This window comes from Typopeltis vanoorti, chromosome 23 (assembly GCF_054136105.1).
Source record: "Typopeltis vanoorti isolate ZY-2024b chromosome 23, IOZ_Tvanoo_1.0, whole genome shotgun sequence".
In the NCBI taxonomy this organism is placed as follows: domain Eukaryota; kingdom Metazoa; phylum Arthropoda; class Arachnida; order Uropygi; family Thelyphonidae; genus Typopeltis; species Typopeltis vanoorti.
Genome location: NC_143571.1, coordinates 73,698,985 through 73,714,451, shown reverse-complemented (window position 1 = coordinate 73,714,451; position 15,467 = coordinate 73,698,985). Strand labels below are relative to the sequence as shown.

At 35.1% G+C, this 15,467-nt stretch overlaps 1 protein-coding gene across 1 annotated transcript in view; it reads right to left on the bottom strand.

The window, feature by feature from the left end:
* LOC150093978 (ubiquitin carboxyl-terminal hydrolase 25-like) overlaps positions 1–15,467 on the bottom strand; it is a 551,531-nt gene that overhangs the window by 65,003 nt on the left and 471,061 nt on the right. Inside the window, exons 19-20 of the mRNA XM_090413163.1 lie at positions 8,904–9,085; positions 3,497–3,661 (exon numbers count right to left, since the gene is read on the bottom strand). Of these exons, the coding sequence (XP_090269289.1) occupies positions 3,497–3,661; positions 8,904–9,085 (347 nt within the window). The remainder of the gene's footprint in view (positions 1–3,496; positions 3,662–8,903; positions 9,086–15,467) is intronic.

Below are 15,467 nucleotides of genomic sequence, written 5' to 3'. Positions count from 1 at the left end.
CCAAGAGAGAAGCTATTCAATACGCTGCAGTTATATGGTATCAATGGGGCATTATATCATGCAATGCTTAGTCTTTATTTCAGTTGTAAGTCAGCAGTTAGAATTGAAGGAAGTACAGGAAGATGGTTTAATGTTAAATCTGGTGTGAGACAAGGATGTACATTATCCCCTCTATTATTCATTATCTATATGGATCACATTATGAAGGAAAGTGGTATTAAACATGATATCAAAATTGGAGATGTTAATGTCAGTTATTTGCTTTATGCAGACGATGTTATACTTATCAATAAATCGACTACGATATGTTAAATGTTAAAGGAGTAACCTCACTAGGAAGATATAAGCTTGCAAAATGGTCACATAGTAAATCAACTATTTTATCAGCCTCGTGACCATCATCACAAATTAAGGTTAATCTTTCACAGTTATTCTTCCTCTTACTTGCCACATAATGAAAGAATTCTTCGGGATTTCCTTTGGCTTGCTCGGCTAAATTCTTCTCATAATCTGATTTTGCCTTCCTTGCCATGCTGGTCACCTTTCTTTTTATATACCCTCCATAGCAATTTCTTCTTCTGTAGCTCATGCTTGATGATATTATTCATCCTAACTTCTACCCAATTAACCTTCCTTGCCCAAAGTATACAATTTAATACTGCTTCCTCTAGATGACCCTTAACTATATCCCATGCACTACAAACATCCTTACCCTGCAGTGTTTTATGCCATGGTACAGATTTAAGCTTTTAACTATGCATGTCATAATCACCTGCCTTGTAGTTCCACAAAGATCCCTTCTTGATAGAATATTCCTCATGTTTTATAATCTCCCAAGTCAAGGCCACATGGTCATTTTCCCCAATTTCAACCAAGGTGACAATGCTGTCACCTTGGTTATTGATAGCTCTTCTGATCCTATGAACAGGTCCCATACTCTCCTACCCCTAGTTCCTTCCATCACATGTTGCCTTAAGTAATTATCCCTCAGCAGGTGTATAAATTCTGTTTTCTTCCTGCAATGTGATCTTCCTTCCTTTCAGTCTATATCTCTATAGTTGAAGTCCTCCATAATAATCGCTCGACCTGTACTCGTACTAATTTGGCGATGCATGTCTTTCAGATCACCTGTGAAATTTACTGGCCTATAGCAACAACCAACTGTATATTTTGTATAATTGGTCTTAATCACACACCAGATTGCTTCAAATGAACAGTCACCCTCCCTCCTGCCTGTCTCCAATTCTTTTTGGCTGCAATTCATCTGCTATCATCAGCAGCAGTACTCCTCCACCATCCTATCTTCCCCGAAAATACTAAACCCTTCACATTCAATCCCTGTAAATACATCATCTGCTATTAGTGAAGTCTCACTAATGCCTATAACTTTTGGCGAGGTTGCACTGACCAATGCCAAAAATTCCTCCCTCTTGTTCCTGATATTTCTGGCATTAGTATATAGAAACGGCAACATCATTTTACCCCCCCCCCCACCTTTACTTTTTGAATTGACTACCCTATTCAATATTTTTTTGAGAGACTAGATTCCTCAATTGGTCATTCTTACACTCACTCGCTTCATGGGTGCCTTCACACAAAATCACTTGTTTCCACCCTAATTGCTTAAGTTTCCCTGAATTTGTACGTCAGCATGCTCGGTGAACAAAGCTCTCTCCAGACACCTAACACCAAAATCATACAGATGCAGTCCATTCGCATTGTACAAATCCTTCTTTCCAGCAAACAGAGACCACAGATCCACAAATCCTACATCATTCCTTTTGCACAATCTACATATAGATTCACTGGCTAGCAATGCTCTCCTTAGTTCACCTCTATCATAGCGTGGTAGGAGACTTACAATCCCCACCTTCTTGCTTTTTAGTTTTGCCTCCTGTAACAACTCCATTACATCCTCACTCATAGAATACTTCTCACCTCTCAAATCATTGGTACCAATAAGGACAATCATTTACTTCGACTTACATTTTTGCATCCAAATGGCATGGCTAATATCATGAATTTTTGCCCTCAGGAAACATGATTTTGTCATACTTTCGTTAAGTACTTCCCTGATTACTGAGTCTCCATACATAATTTTTTCCTTAACTTGTTTTTCTTGTTTGTGCTTCATTATTCTTCCAGATCACCTGCTTCTTTCTTTTTTTCAGCCCTGCTTAACTCTTGCCACTTTCAATTTCGTGCTTTGTCCTATGAAGGATAACATTTACGCACGCTAATTCTTTATTGATATCCATTTCATTCTCCTCTATTTCCACGGCTGCATGTTTGTGATTATTAACATAATTTTCCATCTTGTCGTCGGTATTTGTTGCATTCTCGTCACCTAACAGACACTCACTTTCAAAACACTTAATACATTCTCTCTCTCTCCAGTTTCAATTTCCTTCCACATATTCTTTAATTTTCTCGATGCATGCATTTCGCATACACTGCACTGAATAATGTCCTGCAAATTCAAATCACTGGACAATGTGGTTTTTGCCACCATCGTTTGTCTCATTGGTGCCATGCCGACAACATCGCAATAAACATCACAATAAAAATGTTATAAATATACCAATAACTCTAAAAACATGAAAAGTTACAATAAAAAAATTTTTCACATTTGACGTCCGTGGGAGCCGTATGGTCACTGCCATACCTCACATGGTTTTGCAATGATGTCTTCTGCTAGAATAAGTAATAGGGTTGTAGATTCCCTTTCCACACAAAATTTGTAGGACAATCACAAACATCCATGCCTACAGTAAGATTCGAACCCTAACCATCTGCTCTCCAGCCTCTTGGCTGGAGAGCAGACACATTAACCACTCGGCCAACCAGGCCTACGAAAAGTTACACTAATGCACTACAATACTCTAATTTTCTGATCAAAAATCGCAACAAAACAGATAAAAATCACTAATTTCACAATAACACTAAATTACATGACCACTCTCGCAATATGAAACCAAAACCAAAAGATAAAAATTAATACATGGGACCATGTTTAATGAATAATCTTTTCATAAATTAACAATTAAAAAACAATGTTGTGAGTCTGCATTTTGAATGATTGTGCAAAATATTTAATGATTATTAAGAAGAATACTAATATCTTTAAATGTCTGAAAATATGTGAACAAAGCCAAATGATATGTATGCCTTGCTGACCTCATTGGACAAGTGGACACCATTTCCACTCTCGAATCCAAAGATATGGGTTCAAATCTTATCTTGCTGTGGTATGGATGTGTGTGTGTGTGTGTGTGAATGTGATCATCTAGTGTGAAACCATAACCCAGCTTTATGGAAGAATGAATGGCTTGCAAAAGTACTATGAAAGGTGTCTATAGAGTGGGTTTCCAGATTACCTATTCTTTAGATGCACTAATGTACTATAGGTTTGCAACCTTTTTCAAAAGAAATTCACATTATGAAAAGTTTTCTAAATGAATAACATGAAATGTGAAACATAAAAGTAGAAACTTACTTTTCTATGTGATAATTCTCAACGCCAATTATAAAATGGGTTACAAGCTGCCGGAATTTGCTGTAGTCTTCATGCCAGCTTAAATATGTTTGATAATCGCTCTCTTTAAGGCCGTGTTTTAATGCATCTAATTTACGATGGGCTGTTAGACGAATATGGTTTCCTCTGTTTTTCAAGTACAAAACACAGATTAATACAACTCACATATTTTATTTAATTAATAAATGAAATACAACTAACTTTTTATTAATACACACACACACATATATATATATATGTACACATACATTCATACTTTCAGGAGATTAGCATGACTGGTGAGGCATGTCAGGACCAATCACCTGATATGTGGAATTTTGCTGATTATGAAAAGAATAAGAGATACAGAAAAATCCTGTAGTAGTGCAACTTCCATTCATGTTTCTCAAAGGGATGTTATGAAACCTGTTGATGAAAGCCTGTGAGGAAGCACATAAGCTAAAGTAGGAAGAGATAGGCACTCAGAACATCAAACTCTGGAGAAACAGACTGCATCAAGATTTTTTGACTTTGCTCCAGTGCAGAGTTCAAGATATTTTCTACATTTCAAGAGATTCACTTACAAATATTTGCATTCAATTAACATTTAAGTGAAAACAATGACATGTGGAATATATCATGAACTCTGCACTGGAGCAGATTCAGAAAATCTTGATGCAGTCTGCATCCAAGAACACAGGTGGAGAACAGATTTTGAATGGAATGAAGTCGCATCAAACTGCAAACTATGAAATTTCATCTATACATTACCAAACAAATTTGGTAATGAAGGAATTGGAATTCTCAACAAAAGGATCTACATCTCATCTATCTCCAAAGTCTCTGGTAGAATAATAGCCATAACTTTAAACTCAAACCCAAAAGCAACTATAAACTGTAAATATGCACTCACCGAGACTTCAGAAAAACTCCAACAATGTTTTCCAAAGCGCCTCAGTAGTGCAATTGGAAGAACAATGGACATTGTAGCCTTTGACTGGAAAAAACCTGAGTTTGATTTTTGGTGTGAAGAGAGTATTTAGCCAATCTCATATGGAGGTATCAGGGTTTTTTCAACTCAGAGAAACTCAGGTTTTTCACACCCACACACAGGAATATCACCAAATAGAACACATGAAATTCTTTTCACATTGGATTTCAATACCATACTTGAAAGTAACCTTCTAACAAATGGCAAAAATTCTTCATAAATTCAATCTATATGCTTCCTTCAGCTCGGAGACTGTCTTCTTTCTTCTTACCACATATATAAAGAATACATTTCCTTACCAGGTATTTATCAAGTACCTTGCTCATGTCACCTTTCCTATTTTGGAGACAGACTGTCCATTCTGCCTTGATTAGAACTGAAAAACATCAAGATATTACTTTTTTGGAATCTGCAAGGCTGGCCTTGTTTCTCATGCTACTGACACTAGGCACAGAGTTCTTTGGAACCAGAAAAAACCTGTTCATTCGAGCAAGTTCAAATTTGATCATCTTTTCCTCGAAACATGTGAAACACTACAAAATTGACTGCTCAACCAATCTCCCAGATTTAGGAAGTGATCACTAGTAATTATTCATAAGTTTTTTTTTTTTTTTTTTTTGAATTAAGAATTATTTAAAATTATTTTTTATCTACAACAACTATTTACAGTTGTTTGTTTGAACTCTAATAACGTAATCATATACTTCAGCTGCAATCAAGACACAAGCCAATATATGCATTATTTAAAACTCATTACTGTTATTCATGTTTTGAATGTAATTAATAATCTGTCTCCTTGATGACATCCACATAACATTGGATGAAATATATTGGAATTTTTAAATAAAATTCTATATAATTTTTTTACTCGTGTAAGCTGTGCAAGTATTTTAAGTATGGCTGGCCAAGTGGTTAACGTATCCACTCTTCAGCCAAAAGGCTGCAGGTTCAAAGTCTGCCATGAGCATGGATGTTTGTGATTGTCTGTGAAAATACTAGTGGTGGTGGGTAGCAGTAGATGGCATTGGTGTAGATCAGGGTTTCTCAATCTTTTTCTATGATGGAACACTTCACAAATCCTGAAATGTTCACGGAACACCTTGGTTATTCTGTAATGTATTAATTAATAATTAATTGGTAATTTAGCTTATTTTAGTGTTAACTAATAATTGTTAATTAATTATTAATTAATTAACAATTGTTATTTAATAATTGTTAATTAATTATTAATTATTGGAAGTTTATTATTAATTAATAGTTAATTAAACATCAATTAAACCATTATTAAATTAATTTGTGCTAATTTTCATTGACGTATCCCATTCTGATCACCAAAAATTTATAATATTATTATAAGTATTTACGAGTGAATGCAGACTTTTTTTCCCGTGTGCTGGTTTTTTAGGTTAAATATAAATAAAATAAATGAGTAAATGTAAGCATTAAGAAAAAATAATTATTTATTGTCAAATGTTAATTAGTAAAAACAAAACATATAAAAATAGTAAAACGTATATTGCAAATTAAGTTCTTAATGACTCCGAAGTTTTTGGGTCTTTGAATTACAAATTCTTTTGATATCAGGCACAATATTAGAAAGTTGAATTCTCATATTTGGTGTAGCGTCGAATCTGTTCCTAGACTTTGATTTGGTTGCAGCATAATATTAAAATCCAGCCTCGCATAAATATGTCATTGTAAAAGGAAGTAAAACAAGAATAGCTAGTTTTGACATGCTTGTCCAGAAATCATTTATTGGCAGTTCCTTGTATTTTTGTTTTAAATCAGAGTCACTAATTAAGTCAATTAGATTTTCATAGTCACTTGCACTGCAGCCTGCTGGCTTAGCTGTCACTGTAAATGGATTCAGAACCCAGGAATGAATTGTCCTCACTGGATTTTGGAAAATATTGCAAAAGGGTTGATTGCAAGTCATGCATGTGTTCTAAAATTATGTTAGATACTTCTTCATTTACTTTAGAATTTATTTATTTCAGGGAAATTTAGCTCCAGCTAAATTTCGAAGGGAAATTTAGCTGGAGCCAAAGAACTATTTACTAGTATTTTATTACACAAAACATCAGGAGCATGTGTATTGCCAATACACGTAAATATAATTTAAATAACTTTCATGGTACTTCCGTTTTGGTCTGTTCTTAGATGACTCTTGTTCTTTAATATTAGAGTTTGAAGAAACCACAGTTTGCAATTCCATATCTTCTCCAATCATATGAGTAGATGTGTCAGCAGAAGTACTTGCTTCTCCTTGTGTTAAAGGTCCTGTCTTTAAATAAGAATCCATGGGTATTTTTTCAATAATATTCAAATTCCAATATTTGTCAGAGCTATAATAAAAACAAATAGAATTGTGTAAAGGTAACTTAAGTATGAAAAACAATAAGATCATATATAAGAAATGTCGAATAATATAAAAGTAAATGAATAATGCAAAAGAGTGAAAAAAGACTGCAACACACAAAAGTAAATATGAATTGTAACAATACTTGTAAGAAAAGTACTAAACCGTATCAAATAATGTAAAGGCAATTGTAATAAGAAGGATTTGATAAAATGTTCAGTAACAAAAATTAAACAGTTCGAAATAAATCAGATTAATTATAAAAGTAGTTAAAAGAGTAAGAAGAATTCTTTTTTTAAAAAGTCGCCTTGCCTCCCTATATACGGGAATAAAAAGGCGTTAGCTGATTTTTTTTTTTTTCCCCGAGGGTCCGGTCCCAAGAAATTTACTCGTAAATATCTTTCCAAATTTTTTTAAAGTTCATACATTAACATAAGTATTAATAATTAATTATGGCATAATCATAAAGAGTATTAGTACACTTATGTATACGGTGTGGCATGTTGACTATCAATCACTGGACTAATGAAATGCTGTAGCATGTCGTAGTTTCTTCAGGCAAACATCATTAATTTGTGCTGATTTTCATTGACATATCCCATTCTGATCACCAAACATATTTAGAATATTATTATAAGTACTTACGAGTGAATGCAGACTTTTTCTCCTGTGTGCTGGTAGTTTCCCCTCCTATTGTACATCCTGGAGATCTTTGTAGGCTTGAGGTGGATGACTCACTATCTGTTTCGTCACAAACACCCTCAATAAGAGATTTCTTAAAACCAAAATTAAACAAAGTGCCTTGTCTCTTATTCATATTAATTTTAACTCTGTATTCCAATTACTTTTAAAAAAATCAGGGCACTCCGGTTTCAGAACAAGCACTTACACACTGCAATATGCGAAGAAAGTATTCAGTATTAATAGATTTGAGAACCGGATACAGATTACCTTGATCTTCAATTTCAGGGGAAAAATTTTCTTTATACTTCCTTGCTGATTGGTCACTGACATTTACAATGTAGATGTTATTTCGTTCAGTTTTGAGAACACGCCACCCATTGTTGTAATCGGCTTGCAGGCAATTTTTATGATAGGTCATAAACAGCGGTATTCTCTTTCCCGATTGTTGAAGATTTCAATGTGTGAAAATTAATAATAATTCATGAATACTTCCATGTTTAAAAATATGCTGCTTAGTCACTGACATTTGCTACACAGATGTCATTTCCTTCAGTTTTGAGAACAGAAGATATGACACCAATTGTTGTAATGGGCTTGCAGGCAATTTTTATGACCCATCATAAACAGCAGCATTCCCTTTCCCAAATGTTGAAATGTTTCGATGTGTGAAAATTAACGATACACAGATGTCATTAGGTGTTCTGGGTCTGAGCTTTTCAACATATTCACGAATATTATTCTCCTCAGAATATTTTTACTATAAAATATTTATTCATGAAAAATGCTTAGAAAACTAAAATGACAAATTTCAGAACTTCTCGCGGAACACCTATTCACCTTCCGCGGAACACAGTTTGAGAAACCCTGGTGTAGATGATGAAGGTAGTTGCGGTTCGTTGTAGTTGTTGGACTGAGTGGTGGAGACGGAGAGCTGTAGAGTAGGTGCACTCCCTCGATGATTCTTTGGACTCCCTGGAGGGTGTCACATAATAATAATAATTTCTAGAGCACATATTCCATAAAACTATTTAGTATGAAAATAAAGTTGAGACTTGTACCATCTTTTGTTTTTTTCATTTTAGTGACATCTCTCTTTTGGTGAGGAGCTATCACAACATGACTTTGGAACATCCTCTAAAGTAAGCTCAATGTCACAGCAATTATCGCAACTATTGTCAAAATGATCTTAACTTGTTTATTTGAAACCTTATCATAAGGTTTCAAATAAACGGTATATACATTGAAGAGAAATTGAGAAGAATTCAAATATGGATATCTAATAAAAAAACACTGAATTGATTACTTATAATAAACAAAAGAGAAAAGTTCCAGAGTATGATCTATAATAATCTTACCTGTTAGTTTCCCCTAAATCAGGATGTGAAAATTGCTCCAATACAGCCCACTGAACAAAGACATCAGGTGAGTCATCGTTTTTTAATATGTACACTCCTATATGGCATAAACGAGGATCTTGAATACCATTTACAGGAAGCCTTGAGAGCTGATGTATGTGTGATATTTCAGATTTCAAAGCCTAGGATATAAAAAAAAAGAAAGAAAAAATAAAGGTAAGTAAACACACACACACACACACACACACACACACACACACACACACACACACACACACACACATAAAAGCAATTATTCTGGGCAATGTTGGAATTTAGCTGATTAATCAACTGAGGCTGTTTATTTCAATCAGTCAGGTTTTAAGAATTACTTGAAGAACAAATTACATGATAACCACAGTAATTAACTTTAATGAAAGTACAGACATTGCATACTGAAAATAACAGTACATCATCAGTGTGTAGGAACAAGCAAATTAATGAACAGTAATACGAGTACAAGGTGCATAAAACAATTGGTTTACTAATTAAAAAACAGTTGCTGTAAGCTATATAAAAGGGCTTCACAATTTTTTTTGAAAAGAAACCTTCTTATTTAAAATAGTTTTAATATTATTTATTAATATATTAATTTCTTCCCTGGGAGGCCACTGGCACTCACTGACTGAGATCGACAAGCTCTGTCTTGGATTGTTCACGCATCCTGGATGTCAGTGCTACTAGAACTATCTGCAGAAAGTTGAATGCATTGCATATCCACAGCAGAACTGCTACAATCACCCCCCACACACACACAATGAAAAATGATATTTGGACTAATGTCTTTCACACCATTCCTGGACCATAGATGATTGGAAAAGGGTTCTGTGGAGCAATGAATCATGCTTCCAAATGTTTCACTCTAATGGTCATGTTTAGATCTGGAATGGTTCTGACAGCACTGCATCATTCCAGCTGTCATTTAGTGGAGGCTCAGTAATGGTATGGGTGTGCTTCAGTTGGATGGGACTTTGTCCAATGGTGGATGTGCTCAAAATCATGATGTCTGATGGCTACCTGAATATCCTGGACTTCATGCTTCCAACTCTGTGGAAGAATTTTGGCAGTGATGCTTGCACGTTTCAGCATGACAGTGCTCCATGCCATACTGCGCTGCATGTCTGAGACTGGTTTCCACAAAACAATGTTAAAGTGTTGGACCAGCCAGCTCAGAGTCCAGACCTCAACCTCATCCAACATCTTTGAGAGAAATTAGAAGAATGCCGAATTCACTCCAGACCACAGTGGCCATCATCAGCATCAGCAATGAGGGGATAGCTTTGGTGAGGAAAGGAAGAATATTCCTGTTGCAGCATATCGGAAATTGGTTGAAAGGATTCCCCCGGAGTAGTCGCTGACATTTAGCCAAAGTTGGTCCCACTTAGTAATAGAAATGGAATTAAAACAACTAATGTCCAAATACTTTTGTTAACATAGTGTATATGGAAAACAGAATGAAGAGAAAAGCATGTGACTAACAATATGCTTCTAAGTAAGCTTTGTGTTAAGTTTGTACATAAATGATATAGGAAATGAACTGAATTTATTCAGTTATTTGCTGATAATGTAAAATCAAGATAATGGGGAAAGCTTGCAGAATGATTTAAATAGGATGGTATGGGAAAAAGACAACGGACACTAGTTTAATGAAGAGTATGAGTTATGCATTTTGTGATAAAAGATTACAAACTTAGTACCACTGATAGAACTGTACTCCAGTAAACTGGAGTATAGTTCTATTAGTAATGAAATGAGAGATTTGCAAATGTTGAAAAATAGAGAATTAAAGTTGAAGAGCATACTGCAAAGATGGCTAAGGTAGTTCATAGCATTACTAGGTTATTGAATTCAGAATACACTAACAAGCAGAGATAAGAAAGTTATCGATCCTCTTTATAATGCTTCAATACAACATATGGATTACTATGCTAAGGTCTGGTCATCTGGGTTACTTGGGGATGAGAAGTGATTGAAAAGATCCAGGGGAGAGTGAACAAGATGGTAAGTGGTCTGTAGAATGCTCATTATGATAATATATATGAATTTGTGGGTTGCAAAAATTGGTTAAGAGGTGAAAAGAAGAGGATATATATACACTGTTGGAAAGAAGTCAACGGATACCATAGTGTGAGAAACAAACAGTTTGCAAAAAAATAAAGAAAGAAGGCAAGAATATCTGTGTTTGGTTATGTAAGAAGAGTTCACGGACAATTCATGGAGCGAAAATCGATTTTGGGGAAAATTTATCGCAGGGAAAATTCAATGCAGGAAAAAATTCGCTGAAAGCATTATAAAATTGCAGTCAGTTTAGTTTAACACATGTTATGTAAAGTTGTGTGATATCTACTCTCTATATGTAAAAGGATAAGATGAAATTTTAAATGTTTTTTTGTCTTACCGGTTCTTACCAGCCTGGAACTCAGTGGGTTGGGTAACGTAGGTGCCGGGGGGGAGGGGGGGGTAGAGACAACTTAGATAAAAACGATACTAATGAATAAATCACATGCTCCCTCATACAGAAACTCTGCTGTATAGTCTCAAGCAAAACCATATGGCAAACACAGTATCTAACTAAAAACTATTGTGTGTGAGTTCGCAAAGCAGCAACGAAATTCAACCGGATGTGTTAAAATTTGTAAACGTGTTAAAACTAAGAAATATATATATATATATAGTGAATGTTGTTATGGCAGTTTCACATATGGAATTTGGTTGAAGAGAGTTAGCATTTCAACTCAACTGGCAGCTTGCTTTTATCTTTCGATCGCGCAATCTTTTGTTAATACCGTACCAATCATATGCACTTCTTAATAACCTGTCATTGCTGTCTGTTTCAGGTTAGGCTTAATTACTATAAAGGGAGAAAAGTCACAAAACAGAAAAATGTTCTGGGTCTGGGACCCGGAGAGCCCCGGGAATTTAACCACTGGTTCCCAGAGTATAAAAGCTGCTGTTTCATTACTATGTTGGAGCTGCTACTGTGAATATATTCCTGCTTAGATATTTGAAAGTGAAGTTCTACACTGAAAATTTCAAATTAAACATTTTTACATCACGTGTTCTCAGAAGTCTGATCCCAGACATTTTTTTCTTTTGGTCAGTGTTTAAAAGTCCTAAGTTTAAGAATCAATTTATAAATTAATTACAATTATTGCACGATGCCTCTAGAATTTATTTTAAGCGAGAAGATGAAGCGTAAATTGAGTGTTAATGGTCATTTATTTATAAAAGACAAAGAAAATGAAGAAAAGATTTTTTGGAAATGTGATCAGTTTCAAAAAATGCATTGCTATACGTGTATTCATACAGCTGGCGACAACATTATCAAACGAATTAACCAACATAATCATGCTGGTAACATGGCACGGGTTGAAGCAGCGAAGCTACTTAATGAGATTAAAGATCGAGCTCGTACAACTAACGATGGAACTCATCGAATTATTACGGAAGCATACACAAAAATATCTCCTGCCGTCATTGACCAAATACCAAGCAATGCCTCTGTAAAAAAGTCTATTCGAAGAACCCAAAATCAAGTAGGACAGGTACCACCAAATCCAAATTCGTTAAGTAATTTAATTATTCCGCCTATATATAAAATCACCTATGGAAATGAAGAGTTCCCTTTGCATGACAGCAACGATGGCCGCAACAGATTGCTGATATTTTCTACTAAACGAAATCTACAGTTATTGTCACAATCGACATGGTATGGAGATGGCGCTTTTAAAACTACTCCACCTCTTTTTGAGCAGCTGTACACAATTCATGGCATTATAAACGATAAAGTGATTCCTGCTGATTCCAAAGTTGCAATAAAAATGAGCATGATATCGACAATTGCTTTCGCGCCATCTACAAACATACGTGTTTTTGAAGTGTTATGTGAAAATAATGACTATCCTGCTGAAGCTTAATCTGTTTCACACTACATAGAAGACATCTGGATTGGCAAACCTGATCGTCGATCACTTCGTCGTCCACCTCGCTTCCCCCATGCCTTATGGAATTGTTACCAATGTTACCATGCTGCTCTGGAAGGGTTACCAAAGACAAACAACTCATGCGAAGGGTGGCATCGTGCATTCAGCAAACTGATTGGTGCTTCTCATCTGAATGTGGAAGTTTCTAAAAACTTTGAAGGATGAGCAACATTTCAATGATGGGAAATAGAGTAATATATAGCTAGCACCCAACCTCCTCCTGGTAAGAAACGCTATCGAGATACTGCAAAAAGACTTCAGCTCATCATTAGTGATTATGAAAATCTTGAAACTCTTGATTACTTAAGGAGTTGGCAATAATTTTTTATTTTGAAAACTTTGTGGCTGTGCATTCATCTTTTTTATTTCATTTTTTTTTACATACTGCTCTATTTTGGTATGAAAATAAAAAGTGTTCCTTTGCATGATCATCAAAACAGTCCTTTTCAGGACTACAAATATTGATAGAGAGATGCCATATTGTACTGATTCCAGTTCCTCTTGAAAATAAATTTTTAAGTTGTTTTAATAACAACAGAATAATAATTGCTCCTTCGAAGTGGCTAATAGTACAATTTTGAAGGAATAAAATACAAACAGAACATCACGACATTCATGCCTTCTAGGTGCACAACAACTTGTTTTAGTGTGTTTTAGCAGATAAACAGTTCAAATACTTTTAATTTTCACTAATAGATTTCATATTATCTTTTCATGTATAACATCATTTACGGTGTTCTTTTACACCCTAAAAATAATGCTGATTGTTGTCAGATTTCTGACAACAATCAGCAGTTAGTTGGATATAACTATTCTCCCTAAATATTCTTAAATATGGTGCTCTTTCTCTCTCACCATCCTATCCCAGTTCTGTAATGATTAATATTCCATCTACAGAGCCTGTAGTAAGAAAGAATATGAATAACTTTATAAGTAAATTAAAAAAAAAAATTTTTTTTTTACCCACATGTATCCGCAATGAATTTTCATGCGATTAATTTTCCCCGTGATTAAATTTCCAGCGATGAACTGTCTAGACACATGCAAGAAGACGTGTCAGCTAACTATAGAAGACTTCTATAGTTAGCTGACCCGATATTAATAGACCAGAAATGGAGAACCTCAGTTCAACAGTGCAGATCATTCCAAGGAGCTGATATTGATTTCGACCACAGCTTAGTGATTGCGAATATAAGACTAAAACTGCAACCAAAGTATACAAAGGAGAGTTCCAAAAAGCTAGAGACGTGAAGAACAACTTTCTTATGAAGAACAATGGTCTCGGTTGTTCTTCAGAAGAAAGGTAGTGCTTTAGAATGCACCAATTACAGAACTATTGCATTAATGAGTCATCTTGGCAAAGTGCTAATGAAAATACTAACAGAACGCTTGAAGGGTCATATGGAGGCACATCTTCCTGATGAGCCAGCCGGATTTCGAAAAGATCGAAGTACAGTGCAACAAATACTCACACTAAGACTGCAGGGAAAGCTCAAAAAAGAACAAAAAGATATACTGCTGTTTCATGGACTTCCAAAAAGCATTTGATAATATTGACCAAAATATAACATGGGCTGTCTTAGAATCCTATGGTGTGCACAATAAATTGATCCGCCTGCTGAAAGATATAAACAGCCAAGCACAAGCAAAAATCAGGATAGCAGGTGTGACTGGAGATTGGTTTGCCACTAGTCAAGGCACAAGACAAGGGGGACCCAATATCACCAACCATCTTCATCAAATATCTGGGAAGAACACTAGATAAGATTAAAGAAGAAGTTGGAGGCATTTCAATAAATGGCATGAGAATAAACTACATCTGCTTTGCAGATGACATCGTCCTGATTGAAGATGATGCAGCAAAGCTGGAACAGACATTACAAACACTATACACAGAAGGAAAAAGATATGGACCAAATGTCAACTTTGAAACAACTAAAACAATGATATTTGGACAACAGGAGTTACTGAACAAGTTACGATAGACAGATTTCAACTGGAAAATGTGGAACACTTCACATATCTTGGATGCCACATGATTCCAAAAAAGAGATAAAAATTAGAATAGCCAGAGCAACAACTATTTTAAAAGCCATGGACAAAATATGGAAGAGCCGAGCTATAAAGATGCAAACTAAACTGCGCATTGTAGAAACCTGTATCTTCAGCAGCATGCTCTATGGATGTGAGGCCTGGGTATTCCTGAGAGAATCTGAAAGGAGGATATTAGCATTTGAGAGTAAGTGCTATAGAAATATCTTGAGTATAAGCTGGATCCAGCTTATACTCAATTGGAAAATCTACAGATGAATACAACCAAAAGAAAACCTGATCCAGAAAATAATCAAAAGGAAACTATGTCTCTTTAGCCATATATGTAGAATGAACGACAAGAGGAAAATAAAAACACTGCTGTTTGGGATGATTGAAGGAAAGAACAAAAAGGGAAGACCAAACAGAGAAAGGAGCGATGACATTGTCAAATGGAAATTCTATACACAAACTGAGTCATCTTGCACAAAAGAGAATGCAATGGAAGAAT